Source organism: Ptychodera flava, chromosome 11, assembly GCF_041260155.1.
Source record: "Ptychodera flava strain L36383 chromosome 11, AS_Pfla_20210202, whole genome shotgun sequence".
Classification (NCBI taxonomy): domain Eukaryota; kingdom Metazoa; phylum Hemichordata; class Enteropneusta; family Ptychoderidae; genus Ptychodera; species Ptychodera flava.
In genome coordinates, this window is record NC_091938.1 from 20,484,375 (window position 1) to 20,510,271 (window position 25,897).

The 25,897-nt window shown below is 41.4% G+C and overlaps 1 protein-coding gene across 2 annotated transcripts; it reads right to left on the reverse strand.

Annotated features, from left to right (window-relative positions):
- Positions 1 to 1,007: 1,007 nt before the first annotated feature.
- Positions 1,008 to 24,805, reverse strand: LOC139143762 (uncharacterized). Of its 2 annotated transcripts, none has more exons than XM_070714311.1 (3): positions 24,516 to 24,805; positions 4,559 to 4,757; positions 1,008 to 2,990 (listed from the first exon to the last, which is right to left on the reverse strand). In XM_070714311.1, exons 1-3 carry the CDS (start codon positions 24,518 to 24,520, stop codon positions 2,733 to 2,735), a joined length of 462 nt encoding a protein of 153 aa, XP_070570412.1. In that variant the 5' UTR covers positions 24,521 to 24,805; the 3' UTR covers positions 1,008 to 2,732. The 2 variants fall into 2 exon arrangements, with proteins under 2 accessions (XP_070570412.1, XP_070570411.1); XM_070714310.1 differs by lacking the exon at positions 24,516 to 24,805 and adding an exon at positions 6,608 to 7,641.
- Between the last annotated feature and the right edge of the window lie 1,092 nt (positions 24,806 to 25,897).

Here is a 25,897-nt window from a genome sequence, read left to right on the forward strand (position 1 = left end):
ACTTACCATGGCAATAGTCGAAGATTAGCATGAGGTCGCTTTACTAGTCGATCTCTCAATTTCTTGCATTCTAGATTCCAATCGTTTTAATATTGCGTCAGGTATCCGGGAGAGCGATCTTTAGGTGGATTCAGGACAGCGCCTCCACGCGTCAATCATTTAACAAGGTGATTTAATTAAGTTTGTACTAGTGATATGCTGAGGGCGTGTACAAGAGAGTCCTCCCCCCCCCCCCCGATCCCCGACACCATGACAAATTGGACGCTATAGGCTATTTAGCGACTATTTTAGGGACCGTGGATTACTATAACACGCGCATAGCAAATAAAACGGGATGGAAGGTATGTTAAGCTGTTGACTGCTCTTTCGACAATTTAAAGATGCTGAAAAGCTATGGTCCAGCTCTCACAAACTATACAAATAGCATCAAACTTTGCACGGTGACAACAGATTTTTGTTGTTGATTTGATAAAAGATGGTTGAAAGTTTGATTTAGGAAAGTATAAGCAAAAATTTAAGTCTTTCACTCTCGAGGCGCGTTCTTGCTTAAGGGAATATCTTAAAATGCCCGGGCGGGGCAGAACACAACATGGGTACAATTAGAAGAACAAATGAAAACTTATTGCGTCGGCATTCATTCAGCAATTTGAGCTAGAAGGGTTAAAGGGAAACAGTCGTCGGAACTGCGCCTGTGCGAGTTTCTTACAAACAATGTATTTCGTGCACGATATCTCGATGCACCTCATCATCATAGCTGCAACATTTAAATTATACGATATAGATTATGACAGACATGTTTTAACTCTCATCAATTACCATCGTACCTTGGAAAGTGCTTACATTGGTCGTATGGGTCCCATACGACCTTTGAGCGCGGTTTCCGACGACTGTATTCCTTTAAGTTTCCTCAAACAACGCATCCACGACGAGAACATGAATTGAGTCAGGCATGCATCACAAAATCAATGTCGTTCTTTTCACACAAGGAATGCACAGGACTCTGATGATAGAGGATAAAGAAATTTTCTCTTTTACTTTTCAAGAACAAACAAACAAAAGAAAACATGCTGAAAGAAGTTTCCATTGCTCAACGCAATACCGTTACTAAAGCGACCACCAGTTCTATGTAACATCCGGGCATCGAACGTTCGCATGAATCGTAATTTACATCACCCTGGGCAGAGATACCCGTATTGCATTGGCTTACTAACTGGCGACCACGGAATACACACTGCACTAACACACACTAAAATACACTAAATCTCTACTTCGGAGAAAAAAAAGAAAAACCGAAGGTAGTAAAAACTTGAACTTCAAAATTCGATAACTTCCAACAGAGCTATGGTAAATGTATCGAGGCTTCTTAAAACTGACAAAATCAATTATTTCGTATCTCTCTGTTATCATATGCTGCCATATTAATTATCATATGCTGCCATAAAACTTTTTAGAGCAATATGTTAATTTTCAAACGTCATTTCCCCTGGTTCCCAAACACACAATTTTTCCCGCCAAAGGAAACAGCATACGAGAGGAATCAAAAGTACAATACAAGGCACTATAGATACTCGAAACAAAAGAGTCTATGTTTCTACTAATTGACTTGTGCGTTTACGTGTTGTCGATCTCTCATAGTTCTTGGCTATAATCATATCACGTAATTTGAGCTAATTTGTAATTTGGCGGGAAAGTAAAGTGAGCAAAATGTATGTATAAATGAACGCATACTGGGGCGTCTGCAAATAGCCAGTGAATTTCCCACATACCATCGCAAGCTGGATCAGATCGTGTATTCCTCAGGAAAAGCGCTATCATGGCTAATTATTAAAAGGCTTGAGTTTCCCCTCCAACGAATTAAACCGTTAAACTACACAGTACGCCGGATTCGTGAACGATTCCTGCGAATCCGAAAGCAATACGAATATGCTTGGATATCTTTGAATTATTGTCACTCAGCAAATAATCGTCTGATGATTAAGCCTGCTTGACCTTTAATTCAAAAGTATCTACTAGCTAAAATCTATTGGAAGTTGTTTGTATATAATACTTGGACGGTGATGCTTGCGGGCCGACGTGTCGACAGTTAAGTCGAAGGTCACGGTCGTTTCTACTCTAGAAAATGGACGAAGTAACGTTTCCTTGAAACAAAATGAAAAAAAAATGTGTTTCCCCATTCAAGGGAAAGATTTTCTACCCTACGTTATGAAAATGACAATATCTAATAACCAGTAGTACCAATTCTTATCTTATAAATTAAAAAAAATGACATTAAGTCTCGGGGTCTTTCTGGTTGAACTGTAATTTAAAGCCTTTTGTTAGTGTGTTTGATGATTATTCACTCGTTCCAAAGCATCTTGATCACTTGGAGCCGGGGACTTGAAGTAGAGTACTAAGCATCCGCAGGCACCAAGGCTCCTACTCTTCCAACAAGGAACACTCAAACCGCCTTTTCTTCGACTATAGTGTCTCCAAGTTTTAACATTTTGGTCCAAATTCCTCAATCTATTTCCGTTCCTTTCAAGAAGGTATGTTGGTAAACTTAACTATCGTCCGGTTTTTTGAAGTGAGTTTATTTTGACTGGAAAACTGGCTCGGATAAGTCCCAATTATATCGAAATTGCGCTCTCATTCATAATATCAAGCCTAGTGTATTTGAAATTTCAAATTGACAGCTATCTCAATCACTGAAAAAAAAAACTTTTTCCTCAAATGTCCCCAGCTGAACTCGGCGCTCAACACCCGTTGACTTCTCCCGACTTTCCTCGAAGCCCCGGTGAGGGCGCCTTCGGCGGTTTAGTGACAATCGGTCGCGTGTGGCTGTTCGTTTGGGGTTTGGCAGGCGGCAGAGGTAGAGTTCGTCCTGTAATTGTAAGTCCATTTTGGGGGCTTTCTGGCGGCTTGGGCACTTTTTTGACCACGTTGTGGTTGACTTCGCCATTCGTCAGCGGCGTCTGTGGCTTGATCGGCTGTACGTTAGGCGTCTGGGGAGTCTGCAGAGAAACGGAAACAGAATATATAACTTATTGAAGTACGAAAAACAGCCTTGGGCTTGCAGACGTTGCCATGGAAAACGAGTGTTCCAAAACACGTATTTATCATGTTATATGGGTGTTTGTTATGTACAATGCTCACTCGCAGCGACTGGGTGACATCTAACCCTTGCAACTGTAGGGGACGCTGTTATCTTCAGTTTTCTCCTTGGGTAAAGTGTAATTCCGCGACAGTCTTCTGCTTCACCCTGTTTACACTTTGAAAGACAATTCTTTATTCTAATTCTTTCTTCACAAACATTACCAACTACCTTGTTCAATTTCGCGCGTTCCAAATGCACGGGGTTTCTATTACGCCCGGCACCGGTAATTTCAAACAATATACGTTGACCATTGGTGGATGTTTCAAAATTTGTGTGCCTGGTCTTGCTGATTGATTGTCAGTTTGAGCTGAAAATGCTCAAATGCTCTGGCATAACAAAAGATTTATATTTCGCTTTGGAGCCAATTTGCCTTGACAGTGGTATGTGTTTGGCTTTTTACCCACTTTGTTCGTACTTTGCGAACATTTAAAGGTGTAAAGAAGTGTAAACAAACAAACCAACAAGTGTAAAAGAGAGCGTATCGTTATCATATGGAGCTCAGAGGGATCACTTCGTGCATAAAGATCTGCAAACACTTCAATTTCCTCGTGCTAGAGTCAGCTAAAGCTGGTATAGCTTTGAGTAGCTCATTATGAATACCCTTAAAATATACGGCCAACTTTTTGTTTTAATTTTTGTTTTTGTTTTCTTAGACTATGGATAATTGATGGTGGTCTGTCTATATGCCATGGCCAAAAGTCAGAATTTTGCTGATCAGACAAATGCTGTCTATTGGCATTGGTAACATTTAGTGAATTCAAACAGTACTGTCAATAAATATGTTAATGTGCGAACGGAAATGCACCTGGGTTTATTTGATGTTCTTTTGTTTGTGTTGGACAGTGGGGACAAGTACTGGGTACTGGTTACTGGTTGTGTTCAATCGCGGGAATACAGCGTTTCCCTTGGAAGACGTGCGCGCGCACTCATATAAAACATTTTGCAGAAATTTCTGGAATCTCCTATGTTTTTAGACTTCTTATACTCTATTGCCTTTGGCTTTCCTTGGGGAGAACTTCAGTGGGCATTTTGCAACCGATTTATCAATTCCGATATATACATACACTCACACACACCCATACATACATAAATGCATGCATACATAGCTGCATAGATACACAGATAGATACATGGATAGATACATAGATCCATCCATCCATGTCATCCATCCATTCATATATCGTACCTACCTACCTACCTACCTACCTACCTACCTACCTACCTACCTACCTACCTACCTACCTACCTACCTACCTGTCAACTACAGTAAAAGTAAAGAATCCACGTCTTTCAGTACATACCAACAATAGTCAATTGATACGGTTTCAACCTTTTGTGATAACGCACGAATACACATACATAAGTATTAAAGAGGTTTATTTTGCTCCAAAAACATTCTATTGTGTATTTTATTTTCTGTCTTACCTGTAACCTGATTCTGTCCAACTCTTGTCGGCTCGTGCCAGCCGACCAGGCACTCCTCGGCGAGTTGTAACTCGGTTTCAGGTGCAGGTTCAGCATCTCATCCCGAAGCTCCAGCATTTCTTTCGTTTCGTGGTCGATGACGAAATCCGAAGTTTCCCGAAGGTCAGGCAAACTCCCTTGTCGGGTGACGTTGAGCTGGCTGCAAGTGAAATATGAGAGAGAAAAAATAATGAAGTGTAAGGTTTTATGGACCAGTGCACTGATTTATTACATATGAATAAATCCGGGCCACATTGGAGCCGTAGAAGTTAGTATTGCGCCTGAGAGGCCGCCAATAGAGTCTTCGTTGACAGCTGAATGTACGGTCGCTTCAGGGCTGGCGCAAAAAGGACATCAATCTTTCCTTCGCTTGTCTTTATCTTACCGCAGGAAATCACTCATGCTTCTCAAACCACAGCTAAGGAAAAGAGACTTTGTGACACAATGACGTACATATTACGTCACAATCATTATGGAACAAAAAAATGTATGCGGTTACTCCACAAAGTTATTGTCTCGACTCAGAAGCTTAGAGACCATCCTGTCGGAACGCTATTTGGATGAAAAGTTCACACCATCAGCGATGCATATGACGTCAATTACCTTCAAAGCGCTTTGAATTTCGCTCGAGAAAGTTTTTAAAAGGATAAAAAGAGGAGTCCCACTCAATTGATAAAACTAAAGCGTCTCTATGAAGACGGGATAGTATATATACGTAGATCTTGCATACTCGACCCAGCCTCTGGGGAAAATGACAGAAAAGAGTAAAGTCTGGACACATTGTCACTCTAACGCTTTGATTCAATGATGCAGGGCCGTTGGACTATTATCAAACTAATGCTGGTCAAACTAGCCAATGAATGACCAATTACGTGTATTTCCGAGGGTAAGCTGATAGTTTATCTACCAAAAAGATTTTTTCCGCCATTATTATATCCATCAGTTCATCTGGGTTATCGATACTATTGTACGATCAGCCAGCTGCACGCAGGCAAAATTCAAATTTCTTTGTAACATTTGCAATACGAGTTTATTCGACGGGGCGAGTTAGTCCATCTGTTCCACGTAAGCAGCTCCTATGTTAAAATCCACCCTTTTAGCAAATATAACAGCGTTTCTTATCTGTGTGGTTCAAGGCAACTAAGAAATTTTTGGCTGGTTCTTGACATTGTAGCTGATAAGAATCTTTTTTAAAGCTCAACTTTGACCCCCTTGGGTCATTCTGCCAGGTGGGTCACTGCAACGTTGTAGTTCAGGAGCGGCTGAATTCTAAATTAGTAAATGGTGCAGAAAGTTGTCCGCTTGTTTCTGTGTAATGTGTGTCTGAATTTAATAACAGCGTACACACCGTGTACACCGTGTTCACTCGGTACGGTCACACGCGTGTGTGATTGTTTTGCGCACGCGCGCTTGTATATATCGTTAATAAAATGGTGTTATTTTATATGGCCTGCGTGTGCCCGAATGTGTGCGTCAAGTTTTTCCCTCACCGTTACTGCGTTGAAGATGCGTGCGGACTTTGAAGAAACCTTGTCAACCGAAAATTCATAGCTTTTTAACATACAAAGTTCAATGTATCATAATGCTTATCAGCCTGAAGCTAATGTTCAGTTTCAGACAAATACTCATATCATAATTCAGATTTACAACAAACAAACAAACAATCAAAACCAACAAACAACAGAATTTTCCTCTGATTTGCACATAAAATGATTTGCTTTGAACAGAAAAAAGTGCATTATGGACTATGAAGACGGTTTTTACGTGACCAGATCAAACCATCACAGACCGAACGGTGAAAACGATATCGTCCCGATGTAAACCCGACAGGAAGAAAACGAGATTTGCTTTAAAAGACCGGTCCGAGATTTTTCCCCCAGTTGTCTGTCGGCGAAAATTTCTTCTCCATGTGCGTAATCTCCGAGTCATTCCTGCGGCCTGTCGCTGAATCACAGGAATACTGGAACAGCATCGTTGACAAGGAAGAATTGATAAAAAGCGGTGACTTACTTGTCATACACTGCGTCGACACCTCTCATACTTCGTGCCCCGATTCGTGGATCTCGCCCAGTGAGAAAATAAAGGAGAGGGGAGATCGCCAGCGATGCGCCGACACCGCAACCGGAAAGACCGAAGGAGGACTATAGAATGCGTACTCTGGTCTCCCCGAAGAAAACTAACGGTATTGGTGATATTTTAAATGACAAAGCCGTTTCCTTTTCTTCATTGTGGAATAGAACAAAACACAACGCCCTTTGTCTTATCCGACCACAATATGGCACGCAACCTTGGAAGTTTCCTTCTCTTATACCGCTCAGAGGACACGCCCAAACAAAACGAAGTGTTTGAACTGTTCTTCAGGGTGACAGAAAATTTGAAAGCCAAATATGTGGCCACTTGAGAATACAAAACAAAATATAGAGTGCGGGAGACCTCTGCTCCCCGATGCATGGAGCTACAAATATTGTTTGCAGAACACTGGGGTCGCACCGTTTTCAGCCCCGACACTTTATGATGTCACCTGACACCATCCTTCCTTTTCATGAAAAAAATGCTGCTCAAGGTAACGCTACAATTGATGACGAAATAGATGGGTTCGCACATCAGCACGTTTGGTTTTTGAACACTGTCGAGGTCATGGTAACTTTCGGGGATGAAGTTCCGTCGTTGGGGGTTGAAAGACCGTTAACAGCTATGGTTTCTTGCCATTTATGTTCGAAATTAACAAAACAAATCACACGTGTGAGATTTTAGAATTCGAAGCGCCATAGTACACGCACACCGATTTCTGTGTATGCCTCTCTAGTACAAGTGTCCAACCAACGTAGATAGCCTGGTACCCTGATACCCCGATGTTTGGGTCAGCTTTCTTCTCACGGTACAATATCGAACCCCCCCCCTAACAAAACTGCTCCGTACACAGCGCATCTTTCCACATCATCATCAGAAATGTTTTCATGTAGTAAGGCCGATGTATGCCTAGGAAGACATCTTTGTAAGATTTTTGAAAAGCGATCATTCTAGTCTGTTCCATTCAAAAGTCATTGTGGACTCGGTGACTGCACTGATGTATTTTATCTCATAAATTCGCCTAAAGCGATTGCGTTTCAAACGGTTCGCAAATTATAGTCGAATTAGCAAGTTTATAGAAGCGTGTCACCGTCGGTCGGCGAAGTTAAATTGTTAAATTTATGACTATCGATTATGGGTTCAAAGGGAGTGTGTATGCTTGGAGGCAATTCCTAAGAAGTCAAGGTTTCTTCTGAGTCGGAATGGAATATTCAGAAGAGTCTTGGTCCAAAGTTCCAAACTAAAGCGAGTTGTTATCAAGTGGTGGTGTGGTGATTAAAAATGTGGCAGAGAATCATAGTGTTAGGTAGCAAATTTCTTCCATTAATAGTGAAGTTTCACCTCAGGTGTAAATCTTTGTGAGGAATTATCTCCCGAATTTGGATCCTGATAAAAAAGTATCGAGTTCACCGCGTTCCAGTTTAGTCGGTGATTTAACGTTTTGGTAGTGAGATAAGACTTTGTCACGTAATTTACAGCTGAGTGCGATGGTCCCCCGATGTACTTGAACATATTTGCATAGATAACGCCAACAACGCTGAACTTGTTAGATCGTGTATTTAACTTCACATCCAGGGTACACGCTACGCTTTATTTAGTTCAGTCCACATTCCTGACTAGTGCTACCCTGCGTGGGCACTCCGTTATGTCACTTATAGGCGTTGGCACGCAAAATTAATGTCCCAAATTTTTTATGAAACCGTATCAATCAAAATCATCGTGATCGATAGGTGACTGGAGTAATTGAAAGATCATACCTTTTTCGTGTACTGACAATGATTTCATTGATTGTTGACGGATATGTGAACTGCTTTGGCAGATAACATGGATATAAGGAGATGATGGCAGAAGCGGACGGAGCGGGGAAGATGTTAACCCTCTTAGCGCCAAAGTCAATTTTTGTGGCCTTTCTCATATAAACACCAGTAAATTTTGTCAAAGTTTTGCTACAATTTTGATAAAAATCTGTAACCAATGAAATGTGATGTCCATTTGATCCAAAATTATTTTAAAAAATGCAGGAAAATTCACAAAATTGGTAAAATGTTGAAATTTTGGCGGGAAAAATTACTGCGCTTACAGGGTTAAAATTATCAGGCTTGAGAAAAAGTTGCAGCGGTGTGGAAATTCCCCGCAAACTCCGTTCCAACTTCAAGTTCCACGCTGCACCAATGCTCTGAGCATATCTGATTGATGGATGTAGCCACTTGAAGAGGTCACGACCCTGGAGGGTAATTACATATCAATAATAAAATTTATTGTCACTGGGGTGTCATTGGATATGAATGCCCAATCCAATGATGTACGATGAACGCTCGTGAAAGATTACTTTACAAACATTTCCAAGGACGCTGCCTGTGAGTCTGGGCGCAACCTTGACGACTTTTAATAGAAACTTTTTTTTATTTATTGACTGTAGAGCATGTCGCAGTACCGTTTCCAAATGACAACTGAGGAAACATACTTTTTTCACTGAACTTGACAAATAAATTAAAGCATAACATTTTTCCTAAATTCTGATCAAACTTTACACGGGTGGCTTATCGATGACATTTTTCATTTATTGTGTGGTCAAATAATTCTCCATTTTGTAAAAAAAGGTGATATCACAACAACTTTAGACTTTAAGTCGATCGGACTATTACGCATCAAAATGAGCAGTAATGGGGGAATCTATGTACCGGTCAAAAAGGACGGTCTTCTTTGCTGGATTTTGAACACAAAACAGATTGCAGTCATCGATTACTAGATAAAATCTAGAATGCCAATCAAAATGGCTGCCAATCCAGTTTCTATGCCAAAAATTTGAGTTGCATGAAACAAAGTCTACACTACACAAGTACACTACACTACACTACACTACACTACGCTACTACGACCGTGAAGCTTGTTGCGAGGAATCCGCTGAATTGTGTCGTCGTAAAATAAACACTTACATATTTAAGTATTATCACACAGTAAAAATTAATAAATGGAGAGATAATGAGCTATAATTCTCAACTTATCGTAAATATGTCATTATTCTATTAACCTCGCCGAGAATTTCAACGTTCGTGTGGCACTACAAGCTTTCAGCTGTCGCGTGTTTCTACTCTGTCTCATTTGCATACAATTCTGTCAGCAATCATCGTCAATTGCGCGCGAAAATGCATCGACTGCACGCACGCAATAAGTTGATTTTGCAAATACAAATGACGCAAAAATCACGAATTCTCATGGCCGATACTCCATACAATTAATCCGTGATGACGTTATTCGGGACTTCCCCTAGTGCCTATAACTGACGATTTTACTCCTAAAAGTTTAATTCTGTTTGCAAGAGGTCAGTCAACACGCCCATCTTTCGAGAGTTTATACGAATACAATGACTTGGTCCCCCACAGAACGATCAATAAAAAGTCCATAGTGCAAATATCTACGACAGATAAACGACGGATTTCATCAAATTGATTGTCACGATGAGCACATTTTGAGATTTAGAGATTAGTTTTATTACAAATTTGCGTGGCATTCTTACACGCTATGTACTGGAAGTCCCATGGAAAGATATCGGTATCGCGATGGTGTCTTTTTTTAGCAATTCACGCAGTCTTCTGCGTTATCTCGTTGTCCGCGAGATCCATGATATGAACTTCCAGCAACCGTTGAGCTGTGAACTTACGCACTCTAGCTACCGTAACGATTGCGACCTTGAAGGATTGAATTGGTCAGCCAAATATGTCACAAATGTGTTTAAAATACATGACAAAATGTCGAATTTTGCAAAGATTACAGCCCTGTTCTTGACCAAAAAACTTACATTCGTTTCATTCGCATGGTTAAGATTTTGTGCGGAAATCTAAGGAACCATGCAACGGAACGTTTCTAATAAGATAATTATCACCACAGAAACAGTATGACCGCCGCCTGTGACATCACACCCGTGGCTCTTTAGTCTGCCGGCAACATTTGTTTATTGAGTGAAACAAGAAGTCTCGAAAAGTGTTCAACTTCGCAGTTGTGTCTGTTTCCTTTAATAGTTTGCAGTTATACAACTCGCAAAACATTTTATCAAATGAACAGCTATTCTAAAATCGACTGCTTAGTGCCAGGTGCCCTGTATTTGAGAAAGACGACTATTTCGACCCAAAAAACATGCAAAAGATAGGTCCACTCTTTACCATCGGCCTTGCGAGAACTAGGGCTGAGTAAACCTTGGTCAGAACCATTCATGATATGACTCAAGAATCATTTACATACAACATGATCACAGACAAATTTAAAGCGTGTTGTCTCGTCATGATACGACGGACCTTCGTCAGCCTCGTCAAGATAATCGATCTATGTACCCTTCTGTGACTTCTTAAACGTTTATCGAGATCTTCTGCCAGTTTTTTTTAATCGAAACTAGCAGTCCGTACGTATCTCACGTCAGATATCTGATAAACGTTCAAGGTTCGTGCAGGTATATTCGGAACGAGTCCAAGAGCCGGTAGCAGCGGAGGAAGGAACTGACATCACACAGAGATAACTGAGTTACCAGATACACTGTAGGTCAGATTTATGAGCCTTGATTATGGCTATAGCGCTGCGTTATCGAGTTCAGTCGGAGATAGAGTTGATGCAGTACAAAATTTTGCAGACGAATGTATATTTTAAAAGCATAGTCTAGTATGCACACACGTACGCACATACATACGCACGTGTGTGCATACATACATACATACATACATACATACATACATACATACATACATGGAGGAACCATCATTGACCAATAACATTCTCTATTTTATTATAAAGGTCGACAAAATGGCCTGTCACGTGATTCAACATACACATCTTCATTGATGATAAATTATAGCCTGAATCACGTGGGGCAAGTACAGGCATTTCATTTTTCACCTGATAATTTTTATTTCGATTAGATAACTATGGATGGTTCGACTATCTGCTTTAAAAAAATGATGACCTCTGAACATTGGGTCTACAACAAGAGATCTGTAAAGTTTGCGAAAGTCAACATCCGACACGAGATCAATTTAAAGTGAATTGGTGGTTCACACATGGAATTTAAAAGGACAATAGCTGTTACCATATGGTTCTAGCATCGATCTTGAGTGAGTGCAACACACAAGACATAAACTTGAAAAACAAAGAGAACACAGTGTGATGGTCGCGTAGATTTGTCGCATTGGCGTGTGGGTAACGATAGACAGTAATATCCCTTGTAAGTACGTTCACACGGTGCCTGTGTGAACGCGGCTTTCACCAACCGATGACCGATCCCTACACATGCGTAGAATGACAAATACTCTTAATAGACAAGACCAGATGGAAGAATTATCACAGGAATCGAACAATTATGAAGTATTTTAATGTGAATTCGGGGATTAAATCCCCCCTGTATTATCCCGTGAATTTGTAAACACAGGGAGAAACGATCTCAGCGTTATCTTTGGCCAACCACCTGTTGATTGTCTAGTGTATGCCAGAACACATGTCGCTCTGGAAGGTACAACGACTCGGCCAAGTTTGCAGACATCGTCACACTAAAGCTAAATTTTTCAATGCCTTGGCCTCAAAATCGAGAATGTTCAAATTGCGCAGTGGGGAGCGTGGCTCTGGTTGGCAACTGACCTAGATACACGTTATTCAAATCTTTGCGTGCAAATGAACCATTTATGATATTAACATCAAGCAACGGTGCACGTGGAATAAAATTTCTTTTGTCTGTCATAGCAAGGGGCAGAGTTCTTTCTGCGGTTGCAATGCAAGAGCATTCAAGCCTGTCAACCTTGCCAGGTCAGCCTTTTTCGGGTCGTGAATGTAATCTCAACTGGCCGTCAACCCTCCAAAATATTCTCTAACTGCTGTGGATGAGAGATCTCTCGAACGCGTTGTTCTCGATATACTTTTGCAATAAAGATCAAAATGTGGTCGACTGCAAATATCAGAAACAATATTTCGACTTTTTTTGTCTTTCGAGATTTATGATAATTAATATAACGGCTTTATACTTCGTATATATCATTAGTATCGTATTGTTTCGAAGCTTATCGTCATTAAACGGCCAACTGTGAATAGTTATTTGTAATATAATTTGCCTTCGTAATTTTGACAGAACAACAAACGTCAAGGCATGAAAGTTGTCCAAAGGGGACAATCGTTCCACAATTTCTGAAATCGCTCTTACCTATGCACGACTGGATAAGCCAAATCGGCGCACACAATACGGTGGCATTTTCGCCATAGTCCACTGGTTGCCTCGGTAGCGGGTGCCGGGTGCGCCGTTGGGCCGGTGAAAACAGACTGAAGTCAACCGCACCCATACAAACTTAAGACGGACCTTCCCATTGTACTTCGACCTTTTTAAAGTCTTCGCAACCGTGCAATGCATACAGGTTAATATCATGCTATGGACGTATGCTGTCAGAGAGAACGCCCTGTTATAAATAACGGTGCATGTACCCTCACATCACAGTAACAGTGGGACCAGGAGCTGAATTCATGGTTGTTCTGACTCTTGACGGAGAGATGAGAATCACTCAGCCTGACATCACTTCTGTCCACAGCTCTGTCTGTCTATTTTGCTCTTTGTCAGTCTGTTGATTTATCCTTGTCCGTGACTATCTCTCCTGGTCATTGTCTCTGAATTTCTCTGTCTCTCCCTGTTATCTCTTACTGTTTCGTGTTCTATAACTTGTCTTGCTATATTTTTCTGTCTGTCTGTCTGTCTGTCTGTCTGTCTATCTATCTGGCTCTGTCTGTGTCTGTGTCTCCGTCTTTGCCCTCTAATTGTCTTTAACTTTGTCCCTTTCCTCTGTCTCTCTCTGTCTCTGTCTGTCTGTCTGTCTGTCTGTCTGTCTGTCTGTCTGTCTGTCTGTCTGTCTGTCTGTCTGTCTGTCTGTCTGTCTCTCTCTCTCTCTCTCTCTCTCTCTCTCTCTCTCTCTCTCTCTCTCTCTCTCTCTCTCTCTCTCTCTCAGACGAGTACATCCGTATCTCGGAGCATAACGCTCTGTTATACAACACTTTGTGTAAAATTTCACCAAAAGTGATGAGATCAGATTAACTCGATGCAACTACTGTGACTGGACGCAATTTGGTGATTGCAGCCGTACGCTTTTGATAACCAACAACGCTAAATTTCAGCAAGTCACTTCAGCCATGATAAATGGACTAACCGACAGATGTGACATTGTTACGGACTATATGAAACCCTTGAATGTCGTGATTGGCAGAGAAGTGTTTGCAATGGTTGGCACACAAATTGCTTTTACCCGACAACTTAGAAATCCACACGAAAAATGCAAACACAGTATTCAAACTTTGGCCAAAGATGACCCACATCGCTATCTTCAATGTCAAATTAACAAACGCAGGAGGTTCACAACATTTTAAAATTATATACAAAGTGCTGGTGTAATTATACAGTGGGTTCATGTGCCATTTACTGTCCATTGTCAGTTTCATTGTCAATTTTTGGTCGATGTGTACACTGCATACCCTATCAAAATGTTTTCTACAGAGGTAAGACATTGTACTCCAAGTATTCGCTGACTGGGCAAACTATCATTGTTCGTTCATATTTTCATGTGATGCAAGCTAAGTTCATAAAGTGCATTGTGTATACCCCTCTCAAAAAAGGGACAAATTTCTCTGAAATGATCATCACGCAACGTTTATAGCTAGCTAGATGTAAGGACTGCAGGCACACAAAAGACTTCAAAAAGACATACTACTTGTAATCCTCGTAGGCAAACACTGCATTGTATAGCCATGGATTAGGAGGAGCCTAGGGTGTGAAGTGCCGGTCTTTGCGTTGAATGGATTGTTGCCTAACTACTGCAATATGACAACTGGTTTGATCATCATCCACCAAGAAACCAATGAACGGCCGTGACCTTAAAACGCCAGTGACGTCTCATCTTCAACGTCTCAAAAGTACCCAGTTCCTTCACCCCGAGAAGAACCTACTCGCGCTTTTAATCGCGTTGCAATCATTTTATCACCCCATTTAAATGAATTTGGTCTACACTCAAGTGGAAGTAAATTTGGAAAATATAGATGCCAGCGTCCCTGCTGAAATTATAGCAACGCAGCGCAACCGTTGTAAGCATGGGTATTGTTTGCATGTTTCCCAGGCACGTGTGGAGCGTTCAGTTGCTGTCCATACTTGCCCCGGCTAACGATTAAGCGGCTATTTTGTTTAAAGAACAAAGCAGGAAAATATTACAATGAAGAGAAATGACAAACGCTTCGGTGAAGAACCGAAACATCTTCATACACTGACCGGAGTTGTACTGCAACTGTTAAACAGTGGCTTTTTTGTTCGGGACAATATTTTTTCTGAATCAAGTCACTGCAAGTTGTTGACATTCCAACTGCGTCGCAACACATCAAGTGTCCGGTGTCCGAGCAGCGAAATCACGGTTGACGTCATCAGGGTCGCGCTAGAGTTCAAACGAAGAAAGCCAAACTCGTCAACTGGACTAGATCCATCTTTTATTACCTGGAGGGGGATGTAATTTACGACGGCCATAATATTTGTGCAGTCTTGAAAATATGTAGTGCGTTGACACGCAGCATGACTTCATATTTACCCGCTACTCTCGGCTTCTTCGGCAACCATCTCAGGCCCGAGGGCTAGGGTTGAGCCTGTAGCTCATACATTCCCCGATAGCAACTACAAATCATCAGCAGCGTTCTTTGTATGAACGTTATCGAAATAATGGAGATATATTTACTAATAATATATAATATAGATTTGGTACTTGAAGGTAATATTTCAGTCTGATAAAATCTATATAAGAAAACATACGGACATTTTATTTCTTAATATGTGTATTTGCCCCTTTGACATGTTTATGATAGGATTAGGAGCGACGTTTTCGGTTACTGAGTGTTAATTTTGTACTAGTATTCATAAGTTCCCGTAGACTCTGTATGGAACGGTGCATACACATCGCAATTACGCTAATAAAAAACGTGTTCGTTCTGATAGCCAGCCTATGATGAACGACTAACGTGAAAAAATGGTGAGAGGCTAATTTTGGTTTTCTTTCCATTATCTTGGTCATCCCAGGACATCAGTCTATATGCAGGTGTTTTGGTGGACAGGCAGTCAAATTACGGGTCGACCACTACAACGATTTCTCTGTCTCCTGTCACTTGCATGAAATCTAGAGTTACTCTTCTTCAGAGTCCATTATCAGTGTATATAAACATTCTTATCCTCCACACAAATGCGACAGACAAAACTTGTCAAATCTAGATAGCAGAATGGTCCGCGGCCCGACTAGTTCACACACGAATAACAAAGAATAGGTGATTTGCTGATACTATTGTCCCGGCAAGGTCATGCATCTTCATTCTGCCATTTACAACCAGGAGTGGCTTTGGGCGAGTTGTCCAGTCCAGCTGGTTGATCGTGTCGATATTTGTGTGGCCATTGTCCAACTCTGGTTTAGCAGAGCATGAATATTTCCACATGAGGAGTTATCATCCTGCATGTTTAGGAAGATTCCTGCTCAAATCTCTCGTTCGAAAATCTCTCTAAACGACAGACAGTATTACATTTTGCCAAGTATAGCTGACCTTTGACCCCTCGTCTCATCTCTCCTAACGTCTCAACGAGTCAATAGAGTCATAACGTATTTTATATGCTCAAAGAATCGAAAAAGATTTCAAAAATTGTAGTTCCACAGTCCTTTACTACTGGACCAGTAAGCTCTAACATTTGGTAATATTTTATTAGTTTTCTTATGTACTCACTCATACATTTTCTTCTCAGCTAGCACAATGCATTGTGTTGTAGTCGAGACTAGCACTGTATCAACAAATAACGTTGAACCTAAGACCCTATGGTACGACATGCGGCACACAACCAGGCCCCCGGCTGACGAGTTGAACGCTACACGAGGTAAATAGTCGACGTAATTTTGGGAGAAGAACAAGAAGCTGAATTTTACGCGCGAAAAAAAACATGGAAAGTTACTGCTAATGGGACTTTAATAATCGAATTCTCCGGTGATTCAAGATCCATCACTTGGTACAGGTAGCTTTACAACCCGGACTTCAACTTGTAACCTGACAACACCTTGAGCAAACAAACAAACAAACCAACCAACCGACCGACGCACAGACAAAGACGGTTTACAGAATGTAACAGAGGCTTTTCCTAAATAGGCGCCAAAAGTGTCTACAAGTGCAAGATCTCACACGTCTCTTCCAGATCATGAAGAGTGCACTTGTCGAGGTACTTGCGTCACGTGACCGTGCGAGGAACAGCCCACTCATGAAATGGCGAAGGTACGGGACTGGGAGTTGATGGGTCCCTATCAGTTTCCCACGCATAGGCTATACGGCTATATCACCCAGAGATAACAACGAGAAACCATGATAAATATTATGTATTCTGTATGATTTCAAATACCATCCAGTCTCTACTCGTTTGGTGTTGTTACGCGGTGTTTACTTTCGCAGGCATATAAAATAATTACTTTCGCAGGCATATAAGATAAATAAAGATTCGGATAATGTTGATTCTAGTGAATATTTTTTCAAGGTTTAAGGTTAAAAAAATATAATGAAAAAAAAGTATTCCCGTTAACATGCATTTCGGCAATAGGATCCATCGGGAACTTTTTATGATCTATTGTAATGGTCTGCGATCCATAAAAAAGAGCAAACTTTGGCAAAACAATGCCAGTGCGGATCCGAAAAAGAGTTTAAGGTCGGAGTAGGTATACAGATATTTCTTATTCGGTCCAATCACAAAAGCTGAGGACAGAATCCAAACGAGACAATTCTACTCTCCGAGCGACCGAAGGAGAACTGTTACCAGGAAAGTTGTTAATGGCTACTTGTTCTCAGTCTCTGCTGTGTTTGCTGACCCTAGCATTGCACTCAGCGTCCGAGAAATTGTTTTGAAGTATGTTTGAGGCAGAATACTCCTCGAGGTACTGATATTCGCTTCTCAAATATTTACAATACTCTGTTCAGTCTGTTGATCTGCTGTTTATTTGGACTGGTTTGGAGTTTGTGTAGCAACCCAAGTTTTCAGTAAAGAATCTTGTTCTTGAGAAAATCGAAAATTCAATTTTCCACCGCTGAGTTAACATCGTGATGGAGTCCATTTTGAATTTAGTTATCGGGAACGTACGGATAATTTACTTCTCTTGTACCGAAATTTGTCTTGTAACCCCTGATTTTTGTTCTTGATCATGAAGAGAATGGTATAAAGTTTCCTGAAAGAAAGTTTGAGTGGGAGTTTAAACTTTAAATTTGGAGACGCTTACAACCTTAAGTAAAAACTACCTTCGACTGACATGTGTCGATGCACTCTGACCCTGTCACGTGGATAGGAAGAATGCAACACGATGGTTAATTTTTTTCTTATTTGTACAACTAACGATGAATATATACGTCTATGATGAAAAGGGTCCATATCGTAGTAAGCAAGAAAGTGTCGTGTGAAAGCTTAAATGTTTGCTTACGGCCAATAATTTGTATTACTAAATGATATTTTTTTATTTGCATATTGATCACGATTACCAGGCTTCGTTTGTTTGTAAACATTGTTTTCAGAAAGCTTCTTCAGATCCGAGATTATGTGGGACTGACTGCTCGGCAGTCAACAGGAGCTAAGATTGTCTGGACAGATTCTCTTACCTTTGAATGTACAATATTCAGAAATCATCTTTAGAACGCGCCTCGGGGACAGATATTCGGACTCTCAAACTTTTACAATTCTTTTCTGATGTACCACTTGTGGGGATTCATTTTAAAGCTCTTGGTGTAAGAAAACTTTTTACCGGTTTAGTTTTACGAAATTCGAAAATTTTTTTTTTCTCCATAGTGTTAACACAGGGATGGCGGCCATTTTGAATTTTAAATATCGGTAAATCTTAGTTTATTTGTTTCTCTAGTACCAAAATTTGCACAGTGTCTGTCTGGACAGATTATCTTACCTTTGAATGTACAATATTCAGAAATAAACTTTAGAACGCGTCTCTAGTACCAAAATTTGCACAGTGACCCCCGATTTTTATTCTTAATTTCGAAAGAGAATTGTTGAAAGATTCATTAAGAAACGTTTGAGCAAAAGTTTAAGTCTTTCATTTTCGAGGCGCATACTGCCTTAAAATTGTCTTTTATTTGTATGATCCGCTCAGCGATCAGTCCTTAGGCTTACCAACAAAAAGGCAAGTATACATCTGGCAAGACGGTTATATCACTGCATTTCGAATTTATAGAAGACAATTCTGTTTAAACAGGATTGTCGCCTGTACAGTATGACGTTTCACCTTGAAAATAGAATTACACTTATTTACAAACGATTTAAGCTGTTCACCTAGGACCGTGCATAGGAGTGAAATAGAAACTTCTTAAGAAAGGTGATGAGTTTTGGTATGCAAATCAGAGCAGGAACAACGACAATACCTGCACCAACAGGCAATTGTGTGTGCAATACATTGAGGTTACATAGGTAAGTATCTAGCAATCTAGCCGCCAGATATATATACCTCACAATGCACATGCAATAGATGTACCTTGGACAATACGTACAATACCGTTATCGAGATCGCTGTGTACTTGCATTTACATCTTGTGTAGAGCCCTTTGTTTACAAATGAAACCCGACTGAAGAGTTCGCTTTTCACATCTCGGATTACGTTCTAAAAATAGAACTCAACCGGAGCGCTGCTCTCATCCTAAGGGGTCACAAATGAAACTTCATGGCGAAGCTTTTTGTACTGTGTGTAAGAGTTACGTGTCGGGTACAGCCGATTCGTTGAAAAAAGGCATCCAGTTGACTCATGGTCGTCTCTTTGAATAGCGCCTCCTCCGAGTCAAGAGGCTGGGGGTAGGCAAGGTGAACTGCATGAACTTGACCGTCGATCGAGCTCCTCATAAACTGCTGGCGGGGGGGGGGGGGATGAAAATCGGGCTTTTCTGTCGCTGCACCATACACCCTCGAGCCAGTGGGTCTATTGCTGCACCCAGGGGCGCTTGACTTGAAAATGAACCCAAAATTGTTCACAATGGGTTGACCGCGACGCATCAATAGATATTTGGGTCATATGCAAAATTGTCCTAACCCGTGCTGTACTCGACATATATACCACCATGAATGATATTCTGTAGCTTGCTTTGATACTAATTAATTAACCTGATCGATATATTTTTGACTCTTTAGTTCTGTGTACTAATTAATTAATCGTTATATACTCGATAGCACGCGAATTTATCACTGCAACGATTATTAACCGGCAGAGTTCCAAGATTGACCGACAAAACTGAACAAAAGGGCCATTCATCCACTGGTTTTGCCCTCGAATTGTATATCAGGCAGAGTTCATATCAATCCTGCGCCACATATTAAAATTTGCTCACCAAATAGCTTCAGATTTTAGATTGAGCTATAGAAGTTTATGAGGATCATTTTCCTGTGCAAATGCATGCAATTTTGAGCGAGGCATAGTTTGTGAATAGCACGTATTGGACACGCGCGCACTAGCAAAGACAACGCGTACCCCTAGGGGTTGTGGAGAGCAAATTTCACACTATACATATAGTCTGATACAGGTATGACTGTCAATAGACTAGATGTCGGCTGATGTTCGAGATTATCGCTGAACTTCGCGAGAATAAAGCACTCCCAACTTTGCTCCGGTACAAGCTATGAAAAATTTCATTGACAAGCCAGAGACGGCCGGTGGTACTACCGTAGGTGGCCATTGTTAGGATTTGACGCGTGTAGGCGTTCAGAGTCAAGATTTTGAACGACTGCGCTCAGCGCCGGCACAATCACGGACTGTCTGGGGCACAATCAAAATCCGTAATTGTGTAACTTGTAAGTCTCGCTTGACATACGTCATGTAGGTCGATTAGATGGGGATCGATCCATTCTTGTTCCACAGTTCAAGTGCACGACTGTCACCCAAAAAACAAGCGCTGTCATACACTCTGTGAACACCTGTGTCGGCATCTTTTGATCTCTTTAGGAGATGTTTACCATAACTTCGCATTAACATGCTTGATGGACGGCGAGATGTGAATATTTAGAAACGCCTGTTCAACCAGAACTGTAATGAGCATGTCGTGTTGGATGGAGCCGGATCACAGGATTACGTTATGTTTAGCATTCCTACCCAGATAGGCATGTTTGCGTAACGGCTCTCCGCACAGACGTCACACTTTGTGAACATGTCGGAGAGTTGACACACTTCACCGCACCTGTGTGACGCAACGCCGTTTGCTCGGTTATGTGCACGGTTTGTTTTATTAATATTTGAGGTTGTTGGTGAACTTTGAAAGCTTAGTAACCAAATTATCGGCGAGCCAGCGGATCTCACTGAATCAATTCTGACAGTACAAGGAGTATAGAATACCAGCGTGACTATTAAGCTGTTTTGGCTCGTCAAGTGGCGGATTGGTAGAGTTGGAGGTCGAGGAACTGAGAGGAGGCTGAAATCGCACACGGACGCACCCCTTCTCACAATGGTATACACGGCAGCACAGCACAAATAACCCCCAGATTTACCGACCGTGCTATGATTAAATCGCAGTCCCCCTAGGGGACTGTGAGTAAATTGTATCACTTTCTCTGTACCCCTACGGTCCAAACGAGCACTTTCGGGATAATTAATAAAGCAAACGTGTAAACTTGACACGTTTTCTGGTCAGACGAACATTAATTTGCAAGTGTCAGCGGGCGGGGAACGGCTGAGCAATTTTTTTCGCGCAGGTATTACTGGTCTCCGCCAGGACCGGCCGATTTCCTACATTTTAGCAGGCGGAGAAATTTCATTCCGTTGAGCATTGGGCCATGGGCGGCCGGGGATTGTATCATTCGGTTGGTTTCGGGCGTTTGCCAATGGGTACAGAGTAAGTATGTTGGAACAGAGATGGCCTTCGCAGTGGGGGAGCCTGGGATGGGAGGGGGGTCACGAAGATATTCTGGCAGGGCAGAGAGGGGAACGGGAGTGGAATTTTTATGAATCGGAGCGGTAGGACAGTTACTAACAGTTCAAAAATAATATAGTTTAAATTTCGTTAGAGAATGGTACATTTACATGTATTAAATTCGGCTAGTTGGCTGCTCTTCGCTTATCGAGCTTGTGCAACCATAAAACATCGGTTGATATGAAACTTGGCGTGTGCCTCTCAAACGAGGTGAAAAAATCGTGCACTCTTATCGACACTCTGAAAAATAAAGCATTCCTAAGAAACGAAAGAACAGCAAAACCAACAATTGTTAGCAAGGTGCATGCAACAATGAAGGGCGCAGGTAGCTGTTGTGTACGTCAACGGGTTCCTTCACACCCACACACGTACAGATGTCGTCAGGGGCTTGTCGACCAGTCTAAGCTGTACAGCATGGAGGTCATATTGACACGCAGAGCCGTGATACCGCCGTCCCAACCGTTGACAGGCAACCAAAGGAATTTAACATTGCGTCCGCTGGCCGTCTTTGCAACGTGTAAAATGTAGGGTATCGATTATAACATACTGGGTTCAAATTTCTTTTCTTGTTGCTAGTAGTATAGACCCGTTCTTTTAAATGACATTTGTGATTGCGGTGGCCTCGTTATCATGTGGGTGGAAGGACCACCGTGTATTGTTCGATCGAAAATCAATTGTTGTCGGCAGCGCTGTTTCATCGCCAAAAAAAACCAACAACACAAAACAAGGTAAACATCGACTAAAACGGATTTCCAGTTTACCCTTGTGTGTCTCTGTGTTCGGTCATCGCTATGTGTGTGTTTGTAGATGTATTGGCCTGCATCCGTGTGGGTGTATGTATGCACGGTTTGTGGAGGGACCGTGATGTATGCTTGCATTATGTATGTGCCAGTGGTAAAAGCGAGCCATATGATCATGGACGCCGTCCTGAATTTAAGGTAGAATGCGCCTCGGGGACAGATATTTGGACTCTCGAAGTTTTACAATTCTTTTCTGATCTATCACTTGTTGGGGCTTATTTTGAAGCTTTTGGTGTAAATAAAGGTTTCACCGCCTTATTGTTTTTGAAAATCGAGAATTTTATTTCCTCCGTAGAGATAACACAGGGATGGCGGCCATTTTGAATTTCAAATGTATGTAAATATTGGGTGATTTTTTTCTACTACCAAACTTTTTGACCCTTGATTGTTATTCTTAATTTGGGGACAGATTTGTCGCAGTTTCCTCGAGAAAGTTTGAGCGAAATTTTCACGTTCGGCCGGGATGCATGAAACCTCAACTCGAAAGCGTAAACAATTTTAATGAGTGAGTTCCTGATATTGTTTAATTTTACTCAGTTACCCTTCGACGCAGTTGATTCGATTTTAAAATATTTAAACTCCTGGAGACGTGAAACGAATTGAGTATGTAATAATTGTGTTAGTTATTGCCCCATTGCTATTCTGTACCTGTCAAAGTAAGAAATTAACGCAACCGGAGGCCTGGTCCTTTTTTTCGCCAGTTATTGATTTTTCATTGTGCAGGCTCATAGTTGCTAGCTATAAATTCATCGAGACATTTGAAAACCTTATCAGACGTCCAAGGGTTCACTGTTTCGTCAATCGGCAAACTGGACAAAGCGCCAACACGTCAAATTTTCTGTGACCTGGTACCTACCAACCACAAAATGTACTTTAATTTGGATTCGAAAAAAATATGACAATCGTTTGTCGGGCGGATATGTAGCAATTAAGTTTCCTATTTCCTCGAACGGATGAGGAAAATTGACCAACATTGAATTATGAATCTTCGAGTTTAATATTCAACTTAAAGCAAAGCAGAAATACCGCAACAGCTCAGACTTGTTTACTTGTCTTCTGCAACAAGCCCCTATAACTAGACTAAATCTTCATAATTCTACCTTCAACACACGTTCAATCCGTGTTTCTTGGGTCGACTGCAGCCGCCATCTTGAAGTTGGCATCTAAACTGACCGGCTGACCCTAAAGAGGTCACGAAGTGATCATGAGATTGATTCAAGGGCTTGGTTTTGGTTGATAAAAAATATTATCAGAGGGCTACTGTACTTTTATCATCTCTCAGTGGGGGTCATGATCAAGGACGGCGTTGATAGCAGAATAACACCCAAGTTCAAGCAGTTCAAATGATTTGAGTCGACAAACTCTTGCAAGTTCTCAGGAGCGCGGGAAGTCCTTTGCGACGCAACATAATTTAACGAGCCTGGAGAAGTGATGAATTAATGAGCGGATTTATACGAGTGGTGGTGGAGGCCATACCCGGGGCCATATTTCTTCTAAGATTTGTGCCAAAACCACTGACTTCTCTTTCAAGATAAATAAGAGAAGAGGATATTTTTACACGCCAACAGAGCGCATTGTTACACAAATCAGCGGCCAAACTCTAATAGTCGGACATTGTCTCTTTTTACAGCATTGTCTAACAAGATTACGCTTGATAGACCCACTTTTGGAACTCTGTTCGCTTTGATATCGACTTGACTATTTCTTTTAGTGGAAATGATTGACAAACGGCATGACCTTTGACCAATAAAATATTTTTCCCCGACAAATTCACTTGGCTTTGCAATGGCGTCGGAAAAAAAACACCTGAAGTCGCGGAAGGCCCAATAAAAGGCAGCACGCTGCACTGTGGCTTATGCAAGGTAGCCAGAAACTGATGTACCCCTGGTTTGGGTTTCCCCACGAGACGGACAATCTTGATATTCAAGTTAACACATGTACGGTCTATCAGTAACATAAATCCTGTTCTTATCGGCAACTCAAACGCTAGAAGAAGTACCCATGACAGGCTGTTCCTTCAAACCAGAAGAAGTGTAAATATTATCATTCAGTACGCAGACTTTTGAATTCTTGGTGACCACATTTTGACAAGAACCTACCTCATTTCTTCTGACGTCTCCAACTTTGCGATTAGAGCTCTACATTCTTTAACTTGATCCTGACGATGAGGGAGGGAGAGAGAGAGATCAAGTTGATCAAACAGATAGCTACTGGCGAGCTGCGACGGAGAGTTGAACTTCTGGTGAGAACTTCAAGCACTCGACGCCACTGATTTTAATCAGCGCTCGGTTTGACTGGGTTAGTGATCGATAAACAAAGATTTGTCATCGGGACAAGGAGCTGGGAGCATGTACCGGCATGCTCCGTATTAACATTAACATAGCAATATACGCATTGATGCATTGTGGGTAACTCAGGTATGCCGAGGTCTATTGTCCTCTCACAATAGGGGTCAGCGGGGTCATCTTTCATTGTTGCGCAGAACAGCGGTTCCGCGCAGTATAACTATGCCATGTATAATTGGACTGAATGAAAGGTCCTGCCGTCGTAAAATAAGGGAAGAAAAACTCCCAGCGTTGTCATTTCTCGGGACTCAAATGTGACCTCATGTCTGCAGTTGAGACACTTTCCCTCGCCACGGCGAGGATAATAATGATTATCGGCCACTGTTTATTGTTAGCGCGCAGCGGAGAGGATTGAACGCTCGCATCAAAATCACATCAAATATCATGTCACGTTCTCATTCATACTTCGATGTTTACCGAAGTTTGACAATTTTCGTACATTCCTCGATCAATTTCCTGTGATTGTTGCGTAAGCTTACAAATATAACGTTACTAATGCTCTACATACAGGTGATGACTCCTGAACTCCAGCCAGCTTGTGTAGTAGCATCAACGATATGATCTATAAAATTTCTTTCCCGCGCTGTGACTCACAGCAGTGGGCAAATCATGATCACTTTAATAGCGTTCATATTCAAATTGAGTTGAGGCAAGCGCCAAAACGCCCTCAGCGCCCTGGTGAACGTTAAGAGACACTTCAATAGACATTGAGTGGTAATATTTTCTCCCTCGACAAGGGCAATTTTTTATTATGACGGGATTTTTCTGTTGAAGTGCATCCATGGTATATTAAAAGTACAGTGACGCCTTACCACGGTCGTCCATCAACTCCTGTGTGGAAATTCAGCGTAGTTTGACCTGTAGCCCAAATAAACCTACTTCGCATTTTGGCCTCAAGTGTGGTAGTATAACTTGTGTACAGAAAGCTGAAATTAAGTTCTACCCATGGTTTGACGCTTGTATAGACAACAGCTATTATGCAATAGTCTCATTCTTTTTGTTCTAGAAAGCAAAATATATTTTATCTTATTCTTATCTTAAGGTAGAATGCTCCCCAGGTATGGGTATTCTGACTCTCAAACTTTACAATACAATTTTTGCTCACGTGTTGACATACGTGAGCATATGTCGCAGCG